The following is a 26,450-nucleotide window of genomic DNA, read 5'->3' on the forward strand; positions in this document are numbered from 1 at the left end:
GCAGTTTTATCCTGTTCACATTGTCTGTTGTAAACTACCGTCTACTGCAGGTTACTACTGCTTTTCATGCTGCCGTATGCTCATTTCTTGGTCATGCACAGCAGCAGTGTGGAAAGCAGCTTTTTTTGGTGTGTGGGTACAAATAATGAGACTTATTTCATAAAGCTTTTGAGTATTTTAAAACTTTTTTGTTTCATTGCTAGTGAAATGGCCAATTTCTGCTGAAATGTATCTTGTCACAATTCAGATAAACATACATTAACTTCTTATAGGGTTTAAAATATCCAAAAATAAAAAGTTAATATGTAAAACTACAAAATCCTATAGATCGCTATCCCTGAATGGACATGTCAGCCCACTGCCATTCCCTCTACAAAACCTGTTTTTGCCATGATGCCTGAAAGAAATGGAAAAGCTGATAAATACCACACCGACATATAACATAGGCAACAAGAGTGTGTGTGTGTGTGTGTGTGTGTGTGTGTGTGTGTGTGTGAATTGCATTCCTATCCCTAACCATTCATCGTTTGCTTGTTGTCTTAGTGTGTAAGCTGTTCAGGGCTTGGACGTGTGCCCCACTGTGATAAAAATAATAAAGCAAAAACTGGAATTACTGAACAGAATACACATTTTTACAAGGAACATCAGTGACTCTGCTACAACAGCATGCTTCAGAAGGTCCCGGAATTTGATTGGATGCCTGGGTTAATAGAAATGTTTAGAATATCAAACCAAACACTGTTGGGGACTGAAAAGGAGGGGCTGGTTCAGAACAAGTACAGTGCAGCCTTTGGGCATTGAGACATTTGAGAGATGCCAACATTTATACTCTGCACTGAAATTTACAGTCTGGTTGATGGACTCTGAAGAACGCTGCTGTGTCTCAAATGCTCCTCAGGAGCCTTGATGCAAGAAGGGAACCCTGTACTAGAAAGAATGGGCACAGTGGGAAGTAGCATGACATTAGAACCATGTGAGTTAGTTAAAAACCAAGAACAAGCACAGTCTTCATGCGTGGCTGCAAATACAATTGGGAGCTCTCGCTCTGATACCGAATAAAATAATGTTGGAGGGCAGGTGAGTGAAAGAATCCCCAGAAATTAGCAATTTTGTTCCACTGTATATGGGCCAGTGGGGGATTTCGGGATGGGAGAGTTCTCTTTCCTAGACGTGGACTAACACCAAAATGCAGGAATAAATTTGGAAAAAATGTATTAGAACCATAACTACATAAAGTTGCCTGTTTGGTGCAACTGTTGGACAAGGGTGTTCTAAAAGGCATATTAGGGAAAAAAGATGGGAGTGGTGGGGTAGGGTCTTTGGACAGGTGCAAGAGGGAAGCTTTTTGAAGTTTCCATTTAATATATGTTTAATTCCATTTGACATACAGGGTATTTGTAAGAGAGGGTTTGGTTTTGTTTTTAAATCCTTTTGGTTGGAAGGTACTAAAATGTTGAGTCAGTACTGTTTTTTGGGATCTATCTTCTCAACAGATGGATTTTTCAAGCCAGTTTAGCCTCAGATCCATAATCTGCTAAATTGTCTGATTTAACCTTCAACTACTTGTTACTCCATTGAAATGGTAATAAATGTCAACTTGAATTACATATTGACAACTGTTCAGGTGGCTTTGATCCATGCTGCTGTGAAGGGGAAAGCACAAGAACCCTTGTGTCATGACATCTAAAAAACCCCTTCTATCAGTACAGCTATGGAAGGGCCATTGTATTGTATTCTGCATCACCCACCAGATTACCGGAATCTTTGTTAATGGTGGTGGGTTTACAAACCAGAAAAAAACATATCTTGGGAGCAGCCCCAGCTGATCTGACTTCTCCACTTTCTTTTCTGGTGTTTTTTTTATCTAGTATTCTCTTCATGGAAGACACAATTTGTCTAAATAAAATAGAACAAGAAACAATCACAACTAAAAATTGAAAGTAGTATTTCCAAAGGTACTAAACTTTCCCCAGTGAAAGGTGTTCTACAGTATTGACCTTCTCCAAAAGTGACTTGCTATTAATACTGAGCAATACACTGGTGAACTTCAAACAGTGGCAGTGAGTTCTAATAAGTGAAGATTTTCCTGCCTTGTAAATTACAGCTGTAAAATAGCATAAAATGAGCTCCATTATGAGACAGCATTACACCATGATAAGTATATAAAAAGACTGACCATTAAATCATACACTATGAGCTATTTCCCATGAAGTGAATTTAGCATGTAGCCTGCTTTGTAATAATTTCCTGCTTTGGAAGAAATAACTCTGAGCATTCTGAAGGGCCACTATCTGTTTCAGAACAACCCTCAAATGCAACTTGTGTTTACAAAGCCTTACAGGAACCTCCCACAACAAGCCCTACTCTGAATGTACACAGCCCAGGGCTTGAACTACATCGTGGGTAAGGATACAATTCTGTCACGGTTTACGTGACTTTCATGGACCTCCATGATTTCTTGCCCAGTGGCAGGGCGGGAGCAGCTGTCAATCCTGGGGCTGCTGGAGCAGCGGCCTCAGGGCTGAAGCAGTGGTTGGGGTTGGGTCAGGAGCATGGCGGACAGCCTCTGCCACAGGAGCAGCGGGCTCTGGGGCCACCAAAGCAGGTGTGGGTCTGGAGCAGCTGCGGGAGGTTAGCCCATGGGAACACTCTGACTATTAGTCTCTCTCTCCCTCCTCTCTCCCCCCAACACCTGGGTATTTTTTAGTAAAAGTCAGGAGCAAGTCGCAGGCTTCTGTGAATTTTTTGTTTTTGCCTGCAACCTGTCCCTGACTTTTACTAAAAATGCCTGTGACAGAATCTTAACCTTAATCATGGGGAATTAGTAAGGAAAACAGCCTTAGTCAGGCTTCCCAGGGCTGGGGGCATGAATGTTGTGTAACATAATTCCTTTTTGAATAGTTTATTCATTTTTTTTGTCATTTGGCTGCTGATTTGGATTTCTGTTCAAGCTAATTTTCACTCTGGCTTCTTCAGATTCTAATTGTAGTTTACTAAACTCTTCAACTTTTGTTTTAAGTAAAATTTAAAATGGGCCAAGTTCAGTAGAACAGTGACAGTCACAAACTGAAGAGGAGGGACTCTGTGTAGCTTGAAAGCTTCTCTCTCTCACCAAAAGAAGTAGGTCCAATAAAATATACTACCATGCCCACCTTGTCTGTCTAATATCCTGGGATGAACATGGCTATACCACCACTGCATAGGCACAACCAAAGCAGCCTATCTATCGGCTTCCCCAAAAATAGGATCTCTTGTGGGTATTGAGGAAGGCAATGCCACTTAACCACTGCCTTTCTCTGATTCCTGTTATAGCTGGAATGCACATGTAACTGTCTAATGTAGCTGGGAGAGTAAACTAACCCATTTGAGCCAATTACTTAAACTGTTTCAATGGCATTAATTGGAAAGCAGGACATAAGAGCCCTTCTGAAGGGCAACTTGTGTTTCTAAGAGCTCTCCATTCCCAAATCAACTTCATTTCCCTGCACGCTTTCTTGAGCTGCTCTATTAGGAGGGATGACACAATGCTCTTCCTGATGTCTGCCAACAAAGTTAAGTTTACCTGTGCTGAGTCCACAGACACTTGGAGCCAGCTGCAGAGCTCACAAGTTTCAGGTACCATCTGTAGCATTCTGCATCAGCTGTCCCATTCCATAGTGTTGCCCTTTCATTGTGTCAAGTGAATGCTGAATTGAATGGCACTATTAGCAGTAGTCTGCTGATGCATGGGACAATTGGGAAAACTAGTTTTCCTACTATCCATGATGTTCCTGCTTTTAAATTGTCTGGTATCTTCTTGCCTTTTGGAGAATGGGTTTAAAGTAAAATAGCCTCACCTACCTCACATGTAAGTGGATTGTACTTTGCCTTGGCTCTGACTCACTTGCAATCTTTTCTTTTCCCTCCTTTCTTTATACTTGCTGCATGCTGCATGCCACTCAGAGCGAGGATGAAGAGACGGATTACGATATGAATGACTCAGATTAAGTGTAAATGTCATGGTGAGCACTAGCTGCCCTAGGACTTCACCCACACGCTTTCCTCTGCCCCATCTACACCCGCCCCTCACCAGTACCATCCTCTGGCTAGTCCTAGTGGTGTATTTGTTCCGTAGTCATAGTTGCCTTTTATTCCTAGTTTCAGGTGAAAATCACAGTGGTAGAAATGGTAATAGGTTTTATAATATGATCTGTTGCACAGATGGTGAATACATGATTAGACCTGTACTGACTCTTGTGCCTTTTTACATTAGTCTCGCTGCCGTTATCAGTCTTTTAAAGCTATTCTGAGAGGGAAAATGCTTTATACAAATTTGAGAGAAAACATTTTTAGACAGAAATTGTGTTTATTACATGGCCTATTTTTTCTCTTGTCAAATATTTTGTGTATAATGGTAGCTAATAAAAACCTGTGGAACAGATCTTCAGTAAACGTCTGATTTGGCAACATATTAAGAAGCTTGTCCATCTGAATGAAGTATGTTAGCCAAGGATGGTCCTACTAAAGCACAATATAGGGAATCAGCAGGCCTGCATTCTTTCCTCTGCTCTGCTTCAGTCCCTCTGTATGAATATAAACAAGTCACTTCTGTGCTCCAGTTTTCACATGTATAAAATGGAAATAACCCTCACTATGGAGGGGCCAACTCCTAATTTACTGTGTGTAAATTGCTTTGAGGTCCCCGAATAGACAGTGCTATTGAAATTCAAATTATTACTAGGAATTACCAAGGAGTGACCTTACAATGTGAAGCAGCGCATGGAGAATAATTCATGGTTTTGTTTACAATCATTCTGTTATGAGTCTGCTGTTGCTTATATCTGTTACTTGCTGCTCATCAGGACTCCAATACTGCAAGGCCCAGGTGAAGTCACTGGAAACTGATGGTATTCAGCATCTTACAGGATCATACGTCAGATCCCCACGTGTATATTTGAAAAGGCAGCCTTTTAACAAATACCTTCAGTGCTGCTTTCATATGGGTTGGAAAAGTTAAATTTATCTTGAGGTAATAAAATGTTTGAAAAGCGTGCATGGTGTAACAATCACTATTGCCAGGACATGAAAAACTTACTCACCAAGGCCAGCAAGAATTGCTTCTGGGGAAGGTTGCCTCCTTGTGCAAAATCTAAGCTTTCATTTTCTAAAAATTAAATTATTAGTCCTTAGGGTCCATATGAAACTTCCGTACATCACGTGATCATAAACCCAGGGGCTCTGCAAGCAATCAGCTCCAGTGCTTCTGCTGCTGCTCAGAGCTTCCCTAAGTGGCAGAGTGATACTGACCAACATCTGTCAGTTTTTACTCCTATTCAGAATCCTGTGGGCAGCAATGAAAATCAGAACCAGACCTATGTTACTTCCCAGCCATGGTGAAAGGTAGGAGGCATTCAAATGTGTCCGACACTGACTAGCCAGAGGCTGATATGAAAATGAAGCCACTGAGCAGAGTCCAGGACAACACCCTTCTCAAACAGCTTGGCATGGGGGGTGGGGATCAGTTGCTTTCTCATCAGGTTGTTGCCCTGGATGGTTCTCCCTCCTGCTCTTTATCTCATATAGGTCTGTGGGCTTAATTCTCTGGCTACTGGGCACATTGTAAAATTTCCATACCCTATTTGTGTCTGTGGGTGAAGGGGGGGTCTGGGATTAGATAAGGCAAGTGAATGGCACAGGGAAAGAGTGGGAGATTGATGGGATAAGCCAGGAAAGAGAAGAACAGTGTGTGCACATAAAATCTGAGAGAAATAGAATTGTGGGGTAGATAGAAGAAAAGAAACCAAAATCTATATGGCAGGAGGTAGAGATCACACTGAAGAGAAAGAGGTGAGATAGAGAATAAGCGAAGGTAATTAGGAAACATTTTGAAGATGACTTGAGAAACATCACCATGAGCTATTACAGGAAAGAGGAAGTGAAGTAACCAAAAGCACGAAAGGGTGGGGGCCTAAGTTCGTCCCGTTGAATGTGATCTGCTTTACACAGAATTAAATGATATGCTAAAGTTATGAGTGGTGTGCATCTTAGTCCCTCCTATTCTCTCCCTGTGGCGCATGATAATAGTTTAGTTTCCTGTGGGATGCAATACTTCAGGCTGAGTTTGGTTATTGGCTTTAGTGTGCAGGTGCTGAGTGCTGTCAGGGGTCTGACTAAATGATCTGGAGGTCCCTTCTGGCCTTGACTCTAGGACTCTATGATGTCACTTACAGGTGCAAGCTAAACTGATACAAGCCAGGTTGAGCCTGATATGAGTGTCTATATACACAGGTTTAACTAAATGTGTGATGTTAAATTCAATTAATTAATCAGTTCAGCACCACCTCTTTAGTTAAATTGGCATAACTTCTGCGCTTAGCCAAACTCACTGGAGTTCATCAAATCACTTACTCACTGATCGTTTTCTTTGTGGTATTCAGTCTTGGTGGTCACATTCTGGTGGTGAGTATCATATGGTGAAATGTATTGAATAACATAGCCAATGTATTTTCCTGCCAGTTGACCACCCCTAGTAGTAAGATACATGCTTTTAAAGTTTGCTAGTTAACTCGATTGTATTCTGCTCAGGGTAAGGAGTGCCCTTTTCTGTCTTTTGGAAAGCACCAGACATGGTGCTGGTGCAGTGTATATCATAAATGTTGGCTGATAATTGTACAATTACAGTATCTACCTGTTCTCTAGCTTTGTTGTAAGGGGCATGGTAGCACACACGTTTTTCACCATTGCAAATCTCTTTACTAGCAGTTGTTTAAATTTTCAAGGCCTGAGTTTTACTCACTGAATTCACTTGTTTTCCAGGCAGTTTTTTATGGAATGCTTTTCATTAACTGGAAGTACAGGTGGTGAATTTTCTTAATGCTGAAATATGTAGCATTTGCTTTTAATACATACTTTGAAACTATTCATACTCCATTTAGAAAACCTTTCATTGGATCTTCATCGCACCACTAGTTGTGATCTCATCTGCTTTCATAACCTAAGCAGGAACAGTATACAGTGTGAATAGGAACCCTCCCACCACAAAATAAAATCCAGGTGCTCCAGGAAGTACTGTTGGTGAGTCAATACATGGCACCTTTCCCTCTTAGAGATCTGTCTACACTGCCAACTGATGTGGGCTGAGGGGCTGTTTAACTGCGGTGTAGAGGTTCAGGTTCCTCACAGGATCCTAAAGCCCGGGCTGCAGCCTGAATGTCTACATAGCAATTAAACAGCCTTTTAGCTTGAGTCAGCTGGCACAGGCCAGCCATAGGATTTTAATTGCAGAGTTGACATTCCCTAAGTCATCACTTAACCAAGGCCTCAACTGTGGTGCTATGCATCTGAAGTTACCTTTTGTAGGATGAATCATACAACTAAGGGGTCTCATAATTGTAATCCTTGAAGATTCCAAAGCATTATGTACATCAAGAATGACTATCCTAATTGGCTTAATGGATGTGAAAGATTTATCCATTGTTGGCCGGTTTTGAAACTAGAAAAGTTAATTACGTGCTATGTGAAATCCCTCTGAAAGTTAAATGTCAAGTTTTTTAGTACATTCATTAATGTGGAGCTGCTGTGCCCTACTAAGCAGCTGCCATATTCTGCCCTGTAAATATGGAGGGAGGGAGATTTGTGTATGTGTGTATTGTAAAGGCCCTTTGGGATAGAAGGTGCTACTGACTATCAGTGTAAGATGTTCCTGGTTTTAACATTCTATTCCACTGCAAGGACTAGAGAAGGAAATTCTGCATGAGAGACCAGTGGCTGCCTCTGCAGGGGAATGTGCCTGGTCTGTCATCCTTCTCCAGGTTGGACTGCAAAGCCTTTTCCAGCACCATGAAGTCAGCCATGTGCCAAGAGAGAGTAAAGACCAGTTGGTGTTAATTTCACTGATTAGCACACAGTGCTCTGTACTTGTGGCTAGCACATTCAGAGCTTTGTTTAGTCTGTTGTCAGACGGCTATCAAGACATGCCCCTTAGTTTATTTGTAGGCTCCCCTGTGGTGCCAATCACCACCATAACTGAGCTTATTGTTAACTGGTCACCTATTACATGAAAAAATTGAGACTGGTAATGTGAGAGACTAATCTAAAGTGCTTGGATACAATGATAAAAGAGTTTAGAGCCCTTTACTATGGGATGAGATGAAGAGGGTGGTGGCCGGAAAGCCAAAACCACTAGAGGGAGCAGAGGAAAAGTGGTGAGCAGATGCCAAGAAGAAGGGACCTTCAGAGGCAAATACTTAAACTCTGTTGTCTTCAGAAAACACTTTGTTCCAGTTTTCAGAATGTGATTTCTGCAGTGAATATTGTAGTAAACGGGTTTCTCTTGGCAAAACAAGTACATCCCCTCGCCCCACTCCAGGAGAAGCTGTGCTCACTCTTCACTGCAGGAGAGTGGAATCCTTCAAACAGCATTTCGGGTTCATGTGCACACAATTGGGACACCTATCTGGGTTATAGGCTGATTATAGACTGGCATCTGAAGGGCAGAGGAGGTCTCTAATTCAGTGTAGTCTCCTCTTACAAATATAAGGTCTCACAACTGTAATGAGACGGGCCCCAGGAATCCTGCGAAAGTGTGGTGGTTCTTCTCTTCCCTCTGTCCACTGAACTGAATTCACTTCATTATAAAATGTAACCAATATGCTTCAAAATACACACACTCTTAACTGCCTTTCTTTCACCTCACTGAGCAGAACAGTAATGGGTCGAGTAGTACATGAAAAGTGGATCTCCACAGTGTCCCATCCCACCAAAGGAAAGGTTTGCATATGGACTGTACTGTGACTTTTCACAGACCCAAGAGAAATTGTGTAAGCCAGTTTATTGCATGAAAATACATTAAATAGTATTGATCAAACACAAATATATATATTCAAAAAATACATCAGGCCATTAACTTTAATGTATCAGTAGCCTAACAATCAGTTCCGTGGGGTCAGGAATCTGGCTGTTTGTATTTACCATATAAGTAAACCTGAGGACTGCTTCAGGAGGTCAGGGTAGATACTGTAGGATTAGTGGATCCACCTACTCTGTACATGAGTTGATCTAGCCTATGCAAGCTCTTATGCGCCTGACCTTCAAACACTGACTGCTTGTTTTTTCACACTATAGCAGTGTCCCTGCTAAGATTTCCTTGGTGCATCTTGTGCTGCTTATGCATGTTTTGTTGCTACACAGGTCATAAATAAAACATGGGAAAGCACAGGAGATATTACAAAAGCAAGTACAATTTAAAAAATCCAAGGTTTGAAAAAGGCAGTTGTGCTCCATTGTGCTCTGGTAACTTACAAAGTAGGCAACATTGCTACTAGGATCAGAAAAACTAGCCTAGCCCATACACCTACCATCCCTGCAGCTCCCTCTTTTATCTTCTTGGGACTTTTAAGAACTCTTGTGTTTGGCCTATGCTGTGAACTTTATTGATGACCAATTGCACTCATTTGTCTATTTGCTTTCTACACTTACTTCCCCCTTGCAATATTTAAATGCTCTAGCTTTCTTCTTATTAGTCTGACTCAAATACACTAATGGTGATTTATTGTTCAGGTGTTAATGATATAGTATAGCCTATTCTCTGTTTTTCTGTATTAAGGCATTAACTTCAGGAAAGTCCTTAAACCAGCTTCTTCAGGTGTTATCACCTGATTGAAATACAGTGATTTCTTTTGATCTCTGCCTCCCCCACTTTAAGTATGGTATTAAGAAATTTTTATGTATGTAATTTTTAACTCTCTTTTTCAGATTTTGCAAGAGCGAGGTTCCAGGATGTGAAGACCGTATTGAATGCTGACGAATGTTTCTTTTATTCCACGATGCAGTGAATTGTCCCATTGAAGTGGCTTAGCTGTGAGAGGAAGAAATCTGCTTTAGATAATTTTCTATTGATCTGGGTTGAACCATTTTTGCCTATAAGCTGGTATAGACTGAATTTGCTGGCTGAAAATATCACAAGATTATTGAATGAGAATAGATGATGTGAGTGTGTGTGTTAAGCTTGGTTCTAGTGCATGGTTGTACTTTCATGGGCTTAATGATATTGGTCACATAGAAAGAAACAATCATGCACTCATTTTCTTCTGAGACATGTAGCACTTACACCTGGTGCTGGATGACCCAATGTTGATCAGTTTGAAATGATTTTGGTTTTAATTGCAAACAATTAAAGGACGATGTACTTGGTGCTACATATATATTACAGCCCATAAATGCAAATATTTGGGCCTACATAGTTGGTTTTGGAATCAGTAACAGCCCGTTTACTGTCTTGTATTGCACATTCCTATGGCTCTGACACATTTTCTATTCTATAAGAATGGTGTAGGAGATCAAGTGAAACTACCTTGTAAAAAGTTACACCCCAGACAAATGGTTCCCATAAAGAATGGGAGTACAACACTGACTGGGTTGATGGCTTATTTTAATAGTCAAAAAAAGACTAAACTCAGAGAAAATGTCCTTTTTGTCTGACTCATTCCTGATGTTTCTCCTGTCAAAATAACTTCATCCTGCAAAAGTTAAGCTCCAGTCTTAGCCAAATGTTTGAAAGGAAAATCAAAATTTCTTAATGTCACAACTGAACATCTTGTCTCTTTTGAAGTGTGTGGTGTTAACCAAATGTTTAGTTGTACAGTTTAGAAATGCCTACGAGTGTCAAACTCCTGGACTTTGTTAGGTGTTTTTGAGAGCTGGAGTCTGTGTTGCTAGATGGCTGGATAATGTCAGATTCCGATCTCTGTGAATGGGCTTAAAGTTACCCTAAGTGTGAACACAAGCTCACCCAATTAAAAATCTTAATTAATTGCTTTGAATATTCAGGATGTTTACAGTCATCTTTCTATATTGTTTCAACTATGCAGTTCTTTGTGATGTTTCTAAGAACACTGCCTGAAAACATTTTCACACAGCTGCATTAGGACTGGCCCGTGTTAAATGTTAACACACAAGACTGGAGCATTTTAGTGCATTGTGTTTTAAACAAAAGCAGCAGCATGTCTTTTTAAAACCGATTTAACTAACCTGATTGATTGTGTAAAACTCTCGACTCTTACGGCTTTGTTGGCTTGGTTAGCTCTGGGTGGAACAGTGGAGGGAGTTTAAACAGGATTGGATCCTAAAAGCATTTTAAACTGTTCCATTCAATAACTTGAGAATGTTTGCATATACCATATCCTCTACCAGTTCAATGTGTAATCCTCCACATGAAAACCAGTTTCCCAAGCATCTTGGGTCTACCTATATTTTTAAGACTTATTGTACATTGATAAGTTTGGCGTAAACAATTTGTGAAACCATTTCTACGAAGCAGGTTATGCAATGGGCCAAACGTTTTGTCCATGCATCTATTGCTTGAAAGGGTTTGTTATGCATTTTGCCACTTGGATGTGGACTGCACAGAAAGCTGCTGGCCCCTCCACAATACCAAGTAATGCATTTGTCTTTTTTTAAGATGTTAGAACTTAACTGAATTTACTCAAATGTAATTATTGTGTAGGGGGAAATGTTTATACTTTTATACTTTTTTTAAGCATCCATGTTTTATCAGCCTGAAGCTAATGCCTAAATTGCCCCTAAATAATAACATATAATCTTGTGTATCTAAAGATAAGCATAGTGGTGGTTTGTCTTCAAATGCATATTAAAGCATTTCCTCTGCTGCAAAAATAATTGTGTTTAAGCAGCTTGATACCACCTATGTTCTTCAGGCTCCGTGGCTCATGGAATTGCAGCCTTTAAGGCTTCCTATTTTTCTGCTGTGCTCTACAGAGTAAATTCAGCATTGGATTAAATGGCTTTTAATGCCTGACAATAATTAAAAATGTATATTGATATCATTCCAAAATCTGTATTTTTGTGTTGTCTTTTGTTAAACAAAAGAAGGCAGAAGATTTGATTTTCATAAGCTACCTGATATCCTTAAGGATTGCAGCAGTAAAACATAAGTAAGAAAGTGAGCAAATTGAAACAACTTGGAGGATATATATGAAAAGAGGTCACTTTTAGAGAGTGATGTTTTCACTGGAATACTTTACAGTTTAATCAATTTGTTTTTATTAGTGGGATTATCTGCACCCTGGTTTATATTGTCCCCTGTAGTAGCAAAAATTATTTTAGGGAAGATTTTGAATCATTAACATTTTGCACTTTCTCTGTTTTGATACCTCACAGAGCTATTGTCTGTCTCTGACTTCAGCAAAAAAAAGAAAATTTTAATAGGCAAATATCTGGTAAATGATTTTGCAAGTTGCTATGACAAACCTCTTCAACTAATCTTCTGTTCTTGCTGTTACCCTTGTTAATTTCTTAATTCTTTAACAGTTGAGACATTCACTTAGGCGCATGTATGATCAAATTACTTTCCTAAGGCCCCAGGAGTTTCCCTCTACAAAACTTGGTTTATTTTTGTATTGAAATCCGATCACTCAGAGTAAGGTTAGCTATGCTAGCAAGAGGTAGACTGGATAGCCAGGTCAGACTCTTTGCATTTGTACAGCTACTTTATCACTAGCTGAAAACAGTATTACAGCCTAAGATTTTAAATCGTGAGCATGGGTAGATTCTAGCAGAAGGGAATGGGGGTACACTAGGTCAAGGCAGAAAACCAGGTGATTTTTCATACACGTGATAATTTCTCTCGAGTCAGTTATTGCTGTTTTATGGCAGGCCAAATTTCCTGACGTACTAGGTGTACAAACATTCTCCATCTCTAAGTGTATGGAAGTCATTTGGAGCTCCATGAATGGACCCAAGGGAATATTTAAGTAGAGAATTAGACTGATTTTCAGTAGGATTCGTTAAACTATTTTAAATGAGACCCAGAAGTTTTGCAAACCTTTTTAAAAACACAGTAAGTTTAAATTTGTAAAACTCACTATTACCACAGAAACCCCTGTAGACTTAAATCAGGAAAAAAGTGAAACTATTGGCATTGGATTTTGTAAGGGCCAATTTCTGGATTCAGAGGAAATGATTAACTGTAAGTCAAACACTTTTGGCTGTTTTTCAAACAATAGTTCAATCTGAGTTTAACTGTAGTCCCATGAACCATTTTAACCCATTGAGATTGATTGTATTTAAGACTTAAACTGCTGCTTCTCTGTTAAACCTGGGACCTCGCTGTGGAATTTTTTTTCGATCCTTGGGGAGTCTGTGTCACATATACTCAATTTACAAGTAAAAGGAAGCACTTTGTCTGCTTCTCGTGCGAATTCAGTCTGGGCTCTGAGAGCCAGCTGGGCTCTTTCCATCTTTCATTTCAGCAGTTTACCAGTAAAAGGTTCTGCAGTTGCATCTGTGCCACCCCATTGTCTTCAAATTCTTCCCTGAATGACACTTGCACAGTTCAAGTCCAAGCAGTGGGTTTTCACAGGTGTAACTGATGAAAAATTAGTAAACAATCCCCTCGATGAACGTCAGATATAATTCAGCCCCATCCATAGCTGTTTTGGTTTTGCAAGGCTAAAAGTAAAAAGCAGTAAAAACTTATTTTGACACTAACGTTGCTAGGTCTGACTCACACCTGAAGAGCATGTCTGTTGAGTAAACATGGCAGTGTTTTCACATAGCCACTTTTGAGAACACAGTTGCGCTTGAAGCTACAGAGCATTTTGTTGAGGGAGGAGGGGGGATTAGCAAGTGCTGTTTGAGCAGGGAAGCACTGTAGGAATCGATTCCAGCTAGTGAACTCTCACGTTCATTGGGAACCTCTGCTATATCTTAGCCAACACTACTCAGAAAGGAGTTTTAGGTGCAAGAACAGCAACAGCATATTCTGTTTGAAGTAAATAATCCAGAAACTGGCTGGTACACTTTAATCCAATCAGTCTGGCATTTGGGGACAGTGAAAGCTTCCTGAGGAGTATGGGAGAGAGATGCGCCTTTTCATTCAGGTAGAAACTGAACAAAAGAGCCAGCAGTTTGGGTGGCATTCACTGGGGGTGGGGAAAGAATCTTTTTGAACTTCCTTTGTACCTATTTGATTTATTCCATCCATATCACAACCCTTCTCCTTGAGGAGTTGTGAATGCCGCTATCTCAAATTACTGCTGCTCTTCAGTCAGCTCTTGCATCTGGGGTCTTAGGAAAGAGGGTTTCTTTTCTTCATCAGCATCCTTTCGACTCAGGAGCCTGGGGCTAGAACTTCTGATGGCCAGTGGCTCAAAATGTGCCATTGCTAACAGAAAGCAATTTTGAAATACATAAGCCCTGAAGTTGCTCCCAGTTTTTCTGTACTATTTTATATTGCATCTGTTTTCTGCTTCAGGACCAATCTCAGGATACCAGTTGGATCTGTGTATGTAAAATAGGAGACTCAGGAACAGAGAGAGTCCCCTGAGTATTCACTGAAACGTGCAGGAGATCCTTCAAACTCCCTTGAAAGGTAACTCGTAGTATCTCGTGGCCCACTGCAATGGGCAACTGTCTTTAAAGGCTTATCGCCAAATAGAGGCTTTAAAGGGCTAAATCTTCCACCCTTTATTATTCAGTTTGCCTGAGGTAACTATCACAGACAGAAGGAATTCTCAGCACTTTTGAATTCAGACGTACGAAGGGCTAACACACTTCCCAGGGCTGATTTGAAGTTCTGGTTGTGATTAAACATGCATAAATACTTTGAAAGAGCAGCTATGGCATTTTTCTAAGATACAAACTGAAAACATTAGAAACATTATGAGCCAGTCACAAATAGGAGCTCTTGGATTTTTATTACACTGCAGCCTCCATCTTGGTAGGATTGCACGTGCAAAAGACAGTACAATCATTCATCGCTCTCGTGTAAATGTTGAAACGTAACTGATTCATTTAATAGAACTGGGAATAAGGAGGCTTTAGGAAGGTTCTCCTTCCTCAGGAAATAGTCACTGGTTTATTCCATTGCAAATTAGCTTCCCTTTACTTTAGATAGGCCTAACAAGGAATAAACTCTTGTAAGACTCAGCTAATAATGCTGTTGCAAATGCAGCTGTCAGTGAATATTCAAAGGGCTCTTAATTATATTAGTGATAGCTACATTAACTGACTGTCATGCAGAGAGAGAAATCTACATTAGTGTATAGAAAGCTACCTTATTACTTGTGGGTAATTTCATGCTTTTACTGTAACACTTACATAGTGCCCTCCCTCTGAGGTTTAAAGACACAAGGCTGTTGAGCTTAAATTTTGACCCACCTTAACAATGGTCTCATCTCTAAGTCTTGGTCTTCTGGAATCTAGTGGATGATGTATTTGTGTGCCTGGTTCCTGCTCCATTTGCATTTTTTTTCCAAAGCTTATGCACAACTTAATCTAAAGTAAACTTGGTCCACTTGTCTTGCCAGAAAAGAGCAAGTGCCTATGCACTATGAGCCAGATAGTGCCAATCTGACTACTAGGAACTGAACTGAGACCACAGAACCATTTTCTTTAGATCAATAAACAGACATCAGATGCCAACTACTTTCATCCACTGCAGACCTGAGCCTGATTTGAACCTGGGTTTGAAAATCTTCATATCCTATGGGCTGTCCAGGCCCCCTTTACCCAATTCACCAGTTTTATTGGTGGTCTGACAGTAAGTTGTGCATCAGCTGTTTGTGTTAGAGCCCAGCTGGATATACTTGCAATGTTTTATTTCCTGGATAGTGGATTAGCAATAATAGTTTCCTTTTGTGCCAGTTCATTATCTCTGAAGTGTTCTTATTGCAGCAAAGTTTGAATTCTAACATGGCTTTAATGCTTTTGCATTAGCCAAGATGATTAGCATAGAAATTGACATGGAGCTGAATCCAGAAATTTCCCTGGATAAACCTCTAATAGGGCTTCCCAACTTGTTTTAAGGTGTAGATGCAGTTACCCATCATTTTTAGAACAAATATACAACTAAAACGTGTGTGGGTATTTTTTAACCTTTTCGTAACACTAGTTTATTGTAAAATGCATGAAATAAACCTGTTTTTCCCTTTTAAAATAATTGTCTGATGTTTGAAATCTTTATCCCAAACCTTTGTGGCTGCTGACATTTTGAGTGTATCATAGTTGGTACCCCCAGAGTTTAATACGTTAACTACTGACCAAGTTTTAAATCTGATCACTTTTGTGTAATGATATGGGATAGAAAACACTTTTTCTACACTGCGTTGAAAATTCTTAGTTACTAAAGACTCTGGGATACCCCTTGAGTATTCAATAGAGACATAAGAAACTCACGTTTTATTCACTGTCAGATTAAAAATACTTTTGCTGCTAACTACTATACAGTGGGTATAATCTTCTCACGTAATGTGTATACTGTTGGAAAGTGCTCTACCGTACACCCACGTGAGGAGGGGGGTAAGAACATAGTCCCAGACCCAAAAAAGGAGGTAGGTGTTGTACCATTGAGCATCATGCTGCCTAACTTTTAGGTGCTTAGAAAATCAGAGGCACAACCCTACTGTGATCCACAACAGGCACCTATGTGCCTATAAAATGAATTGGGAGAGAGAAGCACCTTAGAATGTGATCCGCAGAAGCCAGCAAACTAAGCAGGGAGCCACCTAAGATAGCCAATGGAAGAGGCTGACAGGAGCGGTGTGTGCTGAGCCCTAACCCATCTTGAAGCTAGGTGCCTATGTCCAGGCTGCAGAGAGGGACCTAGCTTTGCTTTGTGAGTGGCATTAGGCAGCTTAAGTGCATAAGTAGTTTTTTATGGGAATTTAGTGGGGTTGTTTCCTCGCTCAGAGGAGGAAGTGCTGCTGCTGCTGCTATTGCCCTTATATCTTTTAGCCAGTGGTTAGAGCACTTGCCCAGGATGTGGGAGGCCCAGGTTCAATTCTTCCCTCTGGGGGAGCTGAAAAGGAAGAGAGAATAGAGAGGATTTGAACAGGGGTCTCTTCTCAGGAGGATGCTCTGAATACTGAGCTATGGGATACTCTGATGTGGGCTGCCTCAGTTTCTTCTGTTGAAGCTGTTGCATTCTGGATAAATAAAGAGTGATTGGAGCAAGGAGACTGGACCTAGGGTCTCCCACTTCCTGTGATGATTGAGATCAGACACACCAAAGAGTTCTCACACCACCTGCCCTATAACTGGGTGCTTTAATGCTATGCTGCTATGGCTCAGAGCCTTGCCACCATCAGCCAGTTTTCTCCAGCCTAGTTACTCCTTACTCCAGGCCTGAGTCTCCCCAATTCTGTCTACCCTGAGCTCTTTGCTACCAGACACGCAGACATTTCCCTCTGATTTGTCACCCCTTGAAGAAGTGAGACCTGCTCTCCGGTTATCAGTTCATTTTGGCACACACACTCTGTGCATGCCCTTTGCACAATAGAGACCTGTTTGGCATAAAAATAAACTTAAGATTTATTTACCGGAAAAACCAGAGATTCAAATATGAACTAGTAAGGAAAGCAAACAAGTAAAAGATGTAACCTCAGGTTTTACGCATATATTAGATTTAAAAATCTCTTTTATTATGCAAGTTACCTATTGCGTCAGTTTCTCAACATGTCCCTTAGCCCTAAGAAAGGTCTCCAGTGTTTACAGCCAGCCCCCTTGTCTTTTGAGACTGTCCCTCATTGGGGAATGGATGGGTTAGGGGATCTTTCTCTGACTGGTGATTCATGGTGGGGAAAATTCCCTCGTTTCATAGGCTGTGTCTACACTAGAAAAATAAGTCGACCTAACATAGGATGACTTTCAGCCACTGCAGTAATTATTGCGGTGGCTGATGGCCACGCTACCCTCCTTGGGTCGGTGGAGCATGTCCTCACCAGGAGCACTTCCACCAACCTAAGAGAGGCAGTGGGGGAAGCTGATGGCCCAGTCTCTCAGCTCCCTGCCAGAAGCCGCATAAGATTCCAGTGGGCTGCCCCTCTCCCCCAACCCCGTTTGCCACCGGAAGCCAGCACAGGGCTTCTCCCTTCCCCATTCCATGCCAGGAGCCAGGGGAAGCTGCCCGGGGCTTTCCCCCTCCCTGTTCCCAGGGGAGTGGGAAGTGGGGTCCAGCTGCCCTGGTTTCTCACCCTTCCTTGCCTGCTCCCCGCCAGGGCAGCCTTCTCAATTTCATGGCACAGTACAAGGCTGCCCCAGGTCCCAGCTGGGAACGGGTGGAGAAGTGCCTGGACTTCTCTCCCCTGTTCCCAGCCAGGAGTGGAGACCAACTGCTCACCTCTCTGTGCATTCTTGTCAATTTCACCAATCCAGCAGTGAAATTGACAAGAATGACAGCCCCACAGCTGATTTAAGGGATGCAGTGTCTATAAGGATACTGAGTTGCCCTAACTAAGTCCTACCCTACACCTTGTTGAGGTGGTTTTATTATGTCCGCATAGCAGGGGAATATTTGCGTGTGTACACCGCCACTGTTCTGTCGACAAAGGTGTCTCTAGAATTGTAGAACAGCCCTCAGTTTTCTTTCCAGTTTCAAGTTTTCAGTTGTTTCCCATTAACTTTAATGGTTCATTACTTGTCTTTTCCTGGGTTGTACAATGCTAGGTGCTTGAAGATCATCTCTGGCTGGGGAGGCAGCCCTTCCCTATCTGCCTTGTCTTTTCCTGGGTTGTACAATGCTAGGTGCTTGAAGATCATCTCTGGCTGGGGAGGCAGCCCTTCCCTATCTGCCTGACCACTAACCTAGTAGAGAGACAAGGTGGGTGAGGTAATATCTTTTATTGGACCAACTTCTGTTGCTGAGAGAGAAACAAGCTTTCAATCTACATGGTGCTCCTCTTCAGGGCTGGAAATGGCACTCAGCATGTCAGACAACTACAAGGTCACACAGCTAGTTTAGCATAAGTAGTTACACATTCTAAGGGACATTCACGGTGAAATGGCCCTTCAACACCCCTGTTGTCATAGGACAAGAAGAGGGGTTTACACAAGCCCATGATTTTTAGTGTCTACCAAAGTTATGCATTTAAGCTCCCAGGCTCGTCTTTTGAAAGTGTTGTGCAAGTTTCCTGTGAGGCTTAGAACTGATAGGGCAGATACAGTGCGATTGCTTTGTGAAAAGTGTTTAATCCATATGTGTGTTTGTCTTTCATCAGTTTCCTGTGTGAATTTATTCTTGAGCTTAGTGAGTATCTCGTTTAACCCATATAGTAGTTTTGTGGGCATTTAGTACACTGGATGAGATACACCACATATTGAGCGAGAGACATGTCAGACCCATGGATCTTCAAATGTGTTTGACGGGGATGATCATTGTAGCAGTGGAGGTATGTCTGCAGGTTTTGCATCTTTGTTCTGGTGCCGCTTTGAGTTGGTGTGCCGTGGTCTGTAGGGAGCTTGCTTCTAATGATTAGGTTGGGGGAGCGAAGGTTGTTTGAAGGCCAGAAGAGGGAGTTCAAGAAAAATTTCTTTTAGGATGGGATCCCTGTCAAGTATGGGTTGTAATTGTGTGATGTTCCCATATGGGTTTCAGTGGGGGATGTTAGGTGACAACTAAGGGTGGGAGTCTGTTTTATTTCTGAATTGCAGCATTCTTTTGGGGTATTTGGGTGGCCTGTTTCATAATACAATCTATTTCTCTGGTAGAGTCTCCTCCTTTGGTAAAGGTGGTTTTGAGTGTGTTTACGGTGTATATCCTGGACTTTCTCCTCAGAGCATATTCTGTGGTATCTGAGTAGATAACAGATTTCTTGGTGTGTTTGTGTCATTACTGGGTCTATGAAGGCAGGTGTGGTGATTCATGGGTTTCTTGTATATAGCTGTCTGTAGGATTGCATTGTTGAAGTTGATTGTGGTGTCCAGGAAGTTGATGCTAGTTGGGGGAGTGTTCCAGAGAGAGTTTAATGGATGGAGGTAGGGGTGAAGTTATGGTGGAAATCTGAGGGAGTTTGTTGGCTGTCCAGAGCATGAAAAATATCATTGATGTATCTCAGGTACATCACTGATTTCATGGTGCATATGTCCAGAAATTCTTCTTTGAGATGGCCCATAAAAAGGTTGGCATGCTGGGAAGCCATCCTAGTACCCATGGCTGTCCCAAGGATTTGGACAAAATGTTGTTGAATGTAAAATTGTTATGGGTGAGAATGAAATGGACGAGTGTGGTAAATAAAAAGTAACCACCTCTTGGAACTTGCTGCACCAAGATATTAGTGATGCAAATAGTCTTGAATAGGTTTTAATAAAAGATTAGATGTTTAACAACAAACATGAGTAACAACAGCATCTGCAGTGTCACCAACAAGGACAAAATGTAAAGGTCTTTCTTATTCATGTTATAGGAAATAAATCTGATGACCAGCTACAGCTAGTCCATCTCACCTTGTAAATCTAATTAGTTACATGAGTATGGAGGGTTTATACCTCCTGGAACATCCAACATTGGCTACTAGTGGAGCAAGGATGCTAGATTACATGGGCTATTGGTCTGGGAAATATAACTGTTTCTGGATTCTGAAGATCAGAGCCAAAAAAACCCCTCAAATGCATATCCCAAAACATGAAGTCTTGGCCTTGATTTTCATAGGTGCTGAGCACTCACGGCTTCCATTGACTTCAGCTGGACTTTTGGGTGCTCAGCACTTCTGAAAATCAGGCCCTTCGTATCACAGTCTTGTCCAAATCCCATTAGAGTTAGTCATGGGGCTTAAAATCATGTACAGCTCAGCATGCAAGGAGCGATTGTAATAGTTTGATGGGAGTTTATGCAACTACTTGGATGCACTGTTTGCCCTGCTGGACCTCTTAAGCTTTAGCATGAATTTCATGCCTCACAAAATAATCCATTCTGCTTTTCCACATGGAGAGCCTGGGTGTGTCCATGTCCGACCTCTGCAGCTGCTTACTTAGGTGGCACATTGGAAGCAATCTCAAGCACAAACACAACAGAAACCCTGCAAGAATTTGATTTGCTTAAGTCAATGCAGCCTGATGTTCCTGCCCTGCAGTATGCTCCTGACACAACTGCTTGTGTGTCCAGTGGCTACTACCGTGGAAATGTATAGCTGCTGCCTGTTTGAATGCTAATCTGCACTGAGAGGGTTACCTTCCTACCAAAAATGCTGAGCTGTTTCACACAAGAGGCTCTTAAAGACCAGATTTAGATGGCTTAAATCTTCTTATTTTGCTTGGACAGTGCCCAAGCAAGCAGCCAGACTGGTGAAATTCACAGCTGTGGAGAGCAGGTCTGTGTGACACTGTTAAAAACATTCCTCGCCTATACTAATGCTCCCATTTTTGCTATTGTCAGTGGAAAATAACTGATAGCAAGAATAGTTTCCCCCCTCCTCCCAATGGCTCAGTGTAAGCAAGCTCCTGATGGTTGTAACTTGCTCATTTGCTTCTGCACCCTGGTAACTGCCCAGTGCATCTGTAGGCTCTTCCCTTCAGTTATGACCCCCGAGAATTCAGAATTTTCCCCCTGCAGCATGAAGAGGCAAACTGATCTCCACCCTCCCACTCCCTAAGTAAAACAAACAACTTTTGCCACGTTTCTAATAGGCATTCAAGGCATTAGCTCTCCTATGGCTGTTTTCTCACAATTTTGACTAATGGCATGGTAAATAGACAGCTGCCTATAAGTATTTTTCCCTTTCACAAACATTTTGACAGCTCAAATGCATTTCCCTGAATCCTGACTTCTTCTTACAATTAGAAGTGTCTGAATTTTACAACTTTTCCACTGAGTAGATTATTTGTGGGATCTCATTTTTAAAATGTGCCCAACGCTTATCTCTGGGCCATGCTATAAATGCAATATAAACAGAATAAACCAATGTCAAGCTGACCATAACACTCAACCCCTACAATTCAAGTTGTAATAAGTGTGCCCATGTTCACCCCTTCAGATGAGAGCCTGAAGAAGCAGATGAACAGGCTGCTGCATAGTGATCAATAAGCAGTGTTGCCAATTCTCATGAGGAAAAAAAAATCACTGCTTTCAAAACAAGCCCAGCCCATTTCTAAGGGAGGCAGTGGGGGGGTTCATACAAATTCCATTTCTTTAGTAGTGCTAGTTTTGCTGCATTACATACACATTAAAATAATGTGTGTACTTACATTATTAAAAAAGACCATCCTCACTCTGTTCATCCTTCATGGTCTCTGTTGCTTCAATGTGGTACATTCCCGTGTTGAACCATGGAAGCACAGCCTGGGGTGGGACAAAAAATTGGAATATAGGATGTGTCAAGTAGGTGGGCCAGAAAGTGCACAAATTTGGGTGTTTTCTCTTAATTGAACATGAGTGGAGACGGAGGATTCTAAAATTCTAACAACATGCATCTACATTGACACCAGTCAATCAGCAAAAACCACACCTACAAGCATTTCTAAACTAACTTTGTGTGGAAGTCACCTATTACAAAAAAGTCCAAATAAGCGACCTCCAAATAAAAGAAGCCCCAAAACCCACAACTCTCAAAATATTAAAACAGTTTTTTTTTAAAAACTGGCCCAGTTCCGCTTATCATAAGCAGAGGGGCTGAATAAGGGTGTGGCAGGAACTGGGCAGGCTAGTGCCAGGAAAGAATAGGGCTGTTTATCTAAAGGTGCAATTAGACTATGCATTCTTACAATCATTTGACAAGCCACTGCCAGCCTTCTGCCCAACCCTTTGTAACTCCCCTCACTGTAGTAACCAGTCAGACCCTTCACCTCTCTGAGGAGGCATCCCAGCATAAAGTCAGCACTACAGTAAATGGATGGGGGGCATCAGTTTAACTGCCACAGTTAAACTTTGGGACTCGGATTTGAGTCAAAGCCTTCTCCTGCAGTGGGGAAGGAGCTGGGGATCCAAGCCCAGAGACAGAACCTTCTCGTGGCAGTAGATTCATTAGCTTCAGTGCAGTAGCTGCAGACAGCCTGTGAACAACTTGCTCTCCTCTGTCTTGCTTTGCTTCAATACTATGAAAAGAATTTTCTAAGGAAATCTCCCCATTTAATAATTGCTTGAGATTTTATGAGTCACTAAAAATGTGCTGGTGGTTCTTGCACATCTCTTCTAGTTGCACTGCAAGAAAGCAGTCATTGACTTGTGAGGTCAAGTTAAGAAAGGGTAAATATTTCAGCTATTAGAAAAAAAAACCTTGCATGCCCCCTAAATTGCATACCCAGTTGTGCTGCAAATGGGATGTAAATTTTAAAAAACGGATGCCCACAGTAACTGGAAAACAGCAACAATTTAATGTTGGAAAGAACTAGAGCTCCAATGTTCAGCGTTTACTACAAAAAAACCCCCAAACTTGTGCATTTGGGATGGATGCAGTGCAGAGGTGCTGACGTGTCACAAGGAAGCTGCCTTCCTGACCCAGTCTAAATGGAGTAAAGTGCACATTTGGTCAGTTTTGGAACCAGTCTATGGAGTAAATGAAGACTGTGGTGCTACAATGCCCTCTAGTGTTACAGAGGCATTTGCACTACTGTGATTAGGAAAAACGAGAGTTCTGTAGCACTTTAAAGACTAACAAATTTAATTTCAGCAGGCATAAGCTTTTGTGGGCTTCAGCCCACTTCTTCAGATGCAGTTGGTAGAAATAATACAGCAAATATAGACAATAGTGGGCTGAAGCCCACGAAAACTTATGCCTGCTGAAATTAAATTCGTTAGTCTTTAAAGTGCTACAGAACTCTTGCTGTTTTTGCTGTATACAGACTAACACGGCTACCCCTCTGGAACTGTGATTAGGGATCTTCTGCAGGAAGGAGAGCTATTATAATGCTGTTTTCTCTCTATTGCTCTGCAACCTCCACCATCAGCAGTGATGACTTTTGTTCTTCTCCCTGCCCTCCCCTCAACTGACTGTGTTACTGAGTACAATATTCTCCTTTGCTCTTGACTCCTTGGACTCTCTCTCCCATCACAAGATCCATCCTGCTTTTGCCCAAAATCCATTTCTTTCATTCCTTCTCCTGTGGAGGCAGTGTGTTTTTGGCAGGAATTTCATGACCACGATGACTTCCTCCACTACAAATTCATTTTTGTTTCCTTCAGTTCTGCCATTCTTAGCCAAGCAACTCTACTCTATCCTGATCAACTCCCATACCCCAGACATATTTTTGCATCTTTGGTGCCCCCCAATTCTTTTCTGACCTCACTTCCTCTCTGAACACTAACTTCTTCAAAGGGAATTTACAAGATCCAGCATGATCTCTCCTCCCCTCATTGACTCAGAAGTTTGATTGGTTCATTTCTAACCCCTCCACCTGTCCCAGTGACTCTATCCCATCTCCCTTGCCCACAACTCTCATCCCCCCCTTACTCTTCTCCTCAACTTCTTTTCCCCAAGCTCCTTCCTCCCTCACAATACAAGCATGCTTTATTTTCTCCCACAACTTCCTCTCCAGCTATGACTCCATCTCCCTTCTCTTCTAAACTCCTTAAACCATCTAAGCATCATTTACAACCACCGTTTTGAAGTTCCCCTCCTCCAGTTTCATCCTACACCCCCTCTTCAATTCAGCTTCCATCACCCGCACATCACTGAAACAGTCCTCACTAACACCTCTAATTTTCTCTTCTAGGAAAGCTTGAAACTATTCCCCATCCTCCTCAGCCTATCGGCCTCCTTTGACACCATTGATCATGCTCTTCTCAAAATCTTGTTCTCCCGTTGCTCCATCTTCTCCTGGATCTCCTCCTACCATTTTGCTCACTCCTTCAGAATGTCCTTCAGAGAATCCTCCTCATCCACCCCGCCAGCTTCCTGGGGGGGTGCCATAAGTCTCTCTCCTTGCCCCTCTTCTCTTCATCTTATTGCTGGGCAACTTCAGTCACAAAGAAATTCAGCTACCAACTCTATGCTAAGAACTCACAGATCCACCTCTACACTCCATATCTGTCGTCTTCTGTCCTAACTAAAATCTCATGTTTCTGCCCTCTTTAATGTCCAGCCATTTTGGCTCCAGGTGGTCAAAGCAAAGCTCTTAATCTTCCAGTAAATATGTCTGTCTGTATTTGGGGGAAAAGCAGATACAGCTCATCAGATGGTGATGATAATACTCTTTTCAGTCTACTAGCATCTGTGGAGCATGTTAAATAGAAGCTACTAAAGTCTTATATTTTTTAAATCAGCAGGTCCAGCCAACTTGCATACAAGAGTTTTAAAAGAGCTGGCTGAAGAGATTGCTGGCCTGTTAATGGAAATTCCAGGAGACTGGAAGAAAGCTAATGTGCCAATTTTTAAAAAGGGTAAATGGAATAATCCAAGTAATTATAGGTCTGTCAGCCTAACATCAATCCCAGACAAGATAATGGAGCAGATGATACTAAAGAAAGGAACTAAAGGAAGGAATATAATTAATGCAAATCAACATGGGTTTATGGTAAATAGAGCCTGAGACACTAACTGGGTTGATAAAGGAATTGTGCAAACTTAGACTGCTGTAAGGCATTTGACCTGGTACTGCACGACATTTTGATTAAAAACTTGACTGATATAAAATTAACATGGTACACATTAAATGGATTAAAAACCAGCTCACTGAGAGATCTCAAAATGTTGAGAAATGGGGAATCATCACTAAGCCAAGTAGGTTTCCAGTGGGTTCTAGCAGGGAGTAGTTCTTGTACCTACACTAGTAAACATCTTGATCCATGACCTGGAAGAAAACATAAAATCATCACTGATAAAGTTTGCAAATGACAGCAAGGGGGGGAGTGGTAAATAATTAAGAGGATAGGTCACTGATTCACTGCAATCTAGCTCCCTTAGTAAACTGGGAGCAAGCACACAATGTGCATTTTAATGCTGCTAAATGTAAATGTATACATCTGTGAACAAAGAAAGTAGATCATACTTACAAGCTGGGGGACTCTATCCTGGGAATCAGTGACCATGGAAAAGAGTTGGGGTCACAGAGGATAATTAGATGAATGTGCACTCCCACTGTGGCCAAAAAAGTTAAGTTATCCTGGGATGCATAAACAGAGTAGACAAGGGTAGGAGTGGAGTGCTTATTTTACCTCTGTATTTGGCACTGGTGAGACCGCTGCTGGAATAATGTGTCCGGTTCTGGTGCTCACAATTCAAGAAGGATATTAATAAATTGGTATGAGATTAAAGAAGAGCCACAAGAATGATTACAGGTTTAGAAAACCTGCCTTATAGTGATAGATTAAAGACCTCAATTTATTTAGCTTAATAATGAGGCAGTTAAGGGGTGACATGATTGTAGTCTATAAGTCCTACATGGGGAACAAATATTTAATAATGGGCTCTTCAACCAAGCAGAGAAAGGTACAACATGAACCAATGGCTGGAAGTTGAAGCTAGACAAATTCATACTGGACATGAGGCATAATTTTTTAATGATGAGAGTAATTATCCAATGGTTAATATACCAACAGTCATGCTGGATTCTCCACTGACTATTTTAAAATAAGAATTGGATGTTTTTCTAAAATATCTGCTCAGAATTATTTTGGGGAAGTTCTATGGCCTATGCTATACAGGAGTTCAGACCACATGACTAGAGCCCTGTGTGGATATAAAATTTGTATCTATTATCTGATCTGCAAAATTTTTCCATGGATTTGCAGGGTGCTATAGATGGGC

The 26,450-nt window shown here is 41.4% G+C and overlaps 1 protein-coding gene and 1 long non-coding RNA gene across 6 annotated transcripts in view; one reads left to right on the top strand and one right to left on the bottom strand.

Annotated features, from left to right (window-relative positions):
* The window catches only part of KCTD5 (potassium channel tetramerization domain containing 5), a 43,908-nt gene extending 33,109 nt beyond the window's left edge, over nt 1–10,799 (top strand). The window contains exons 6-7 of one of the 4 annotated variants that reach the window (XM_067534096.1): nt 3,943–4,001; nt 4,842–5,025. In XM_067534096.1, the coding sequence (XP_067390197.1) occupies nt 3,943–3,987 (45 nt within the window). In that variant the 3' untranslated portion in view covers nt 3,988–4,001; nt 4,842–5,025. Of the gene's footprint in view, nt 1–3,942; nt 4,770–4,841; nt 5,026–9,732 lie in introns of those variants that run through there. The other 3 variants (XM_067534097.1, XM_067534098.1, XM_067534094.1) reach the window with 3 other exon arrangements.
* Nucleotides 10,800–16,639: 5,840 nt separating this feature from the next.
* LOC137144011 (uncharacterized) lies at nt 16,640–26,232 on the bottom strand. 2 transcript variants are annotated; one of them, XR_010917308.1, is made up of 4 exons: nt 25,697–26,232; nt 25,378–25,494; nt 21,955–22,048; nt 16,640–16,795 (listed from the first exon to the last, which is right to left on the bottom strand). It is a non-coding gene; the product is annotated as an uncharacterized lncRNA (long non-coding RNA). The 2 variants fall into 2 exon arrangements; XR_010917307.1 differs by having other exon boundaries at nt 25,378–26,232.
* Between the last annotated feature and the right edge of the window lie 218 nt (nt 26,233–26,450).

This window comes from Emydura macquarii, unplaced genomic scaffold, assembly GCF_026122565.2.
Source record: "Emydura macquarii macquarii isolate MOO-44397 ecotype Brisbane River unplaced genomic scaffold, CSIRO-AGI_Emac_v2 contig_3390, whole genome shotgun sequence".
NCBI lineage: Eukaryota > Metazoa > Chordata > Testudines > Chelidae > Emydura > Emydura macquarii.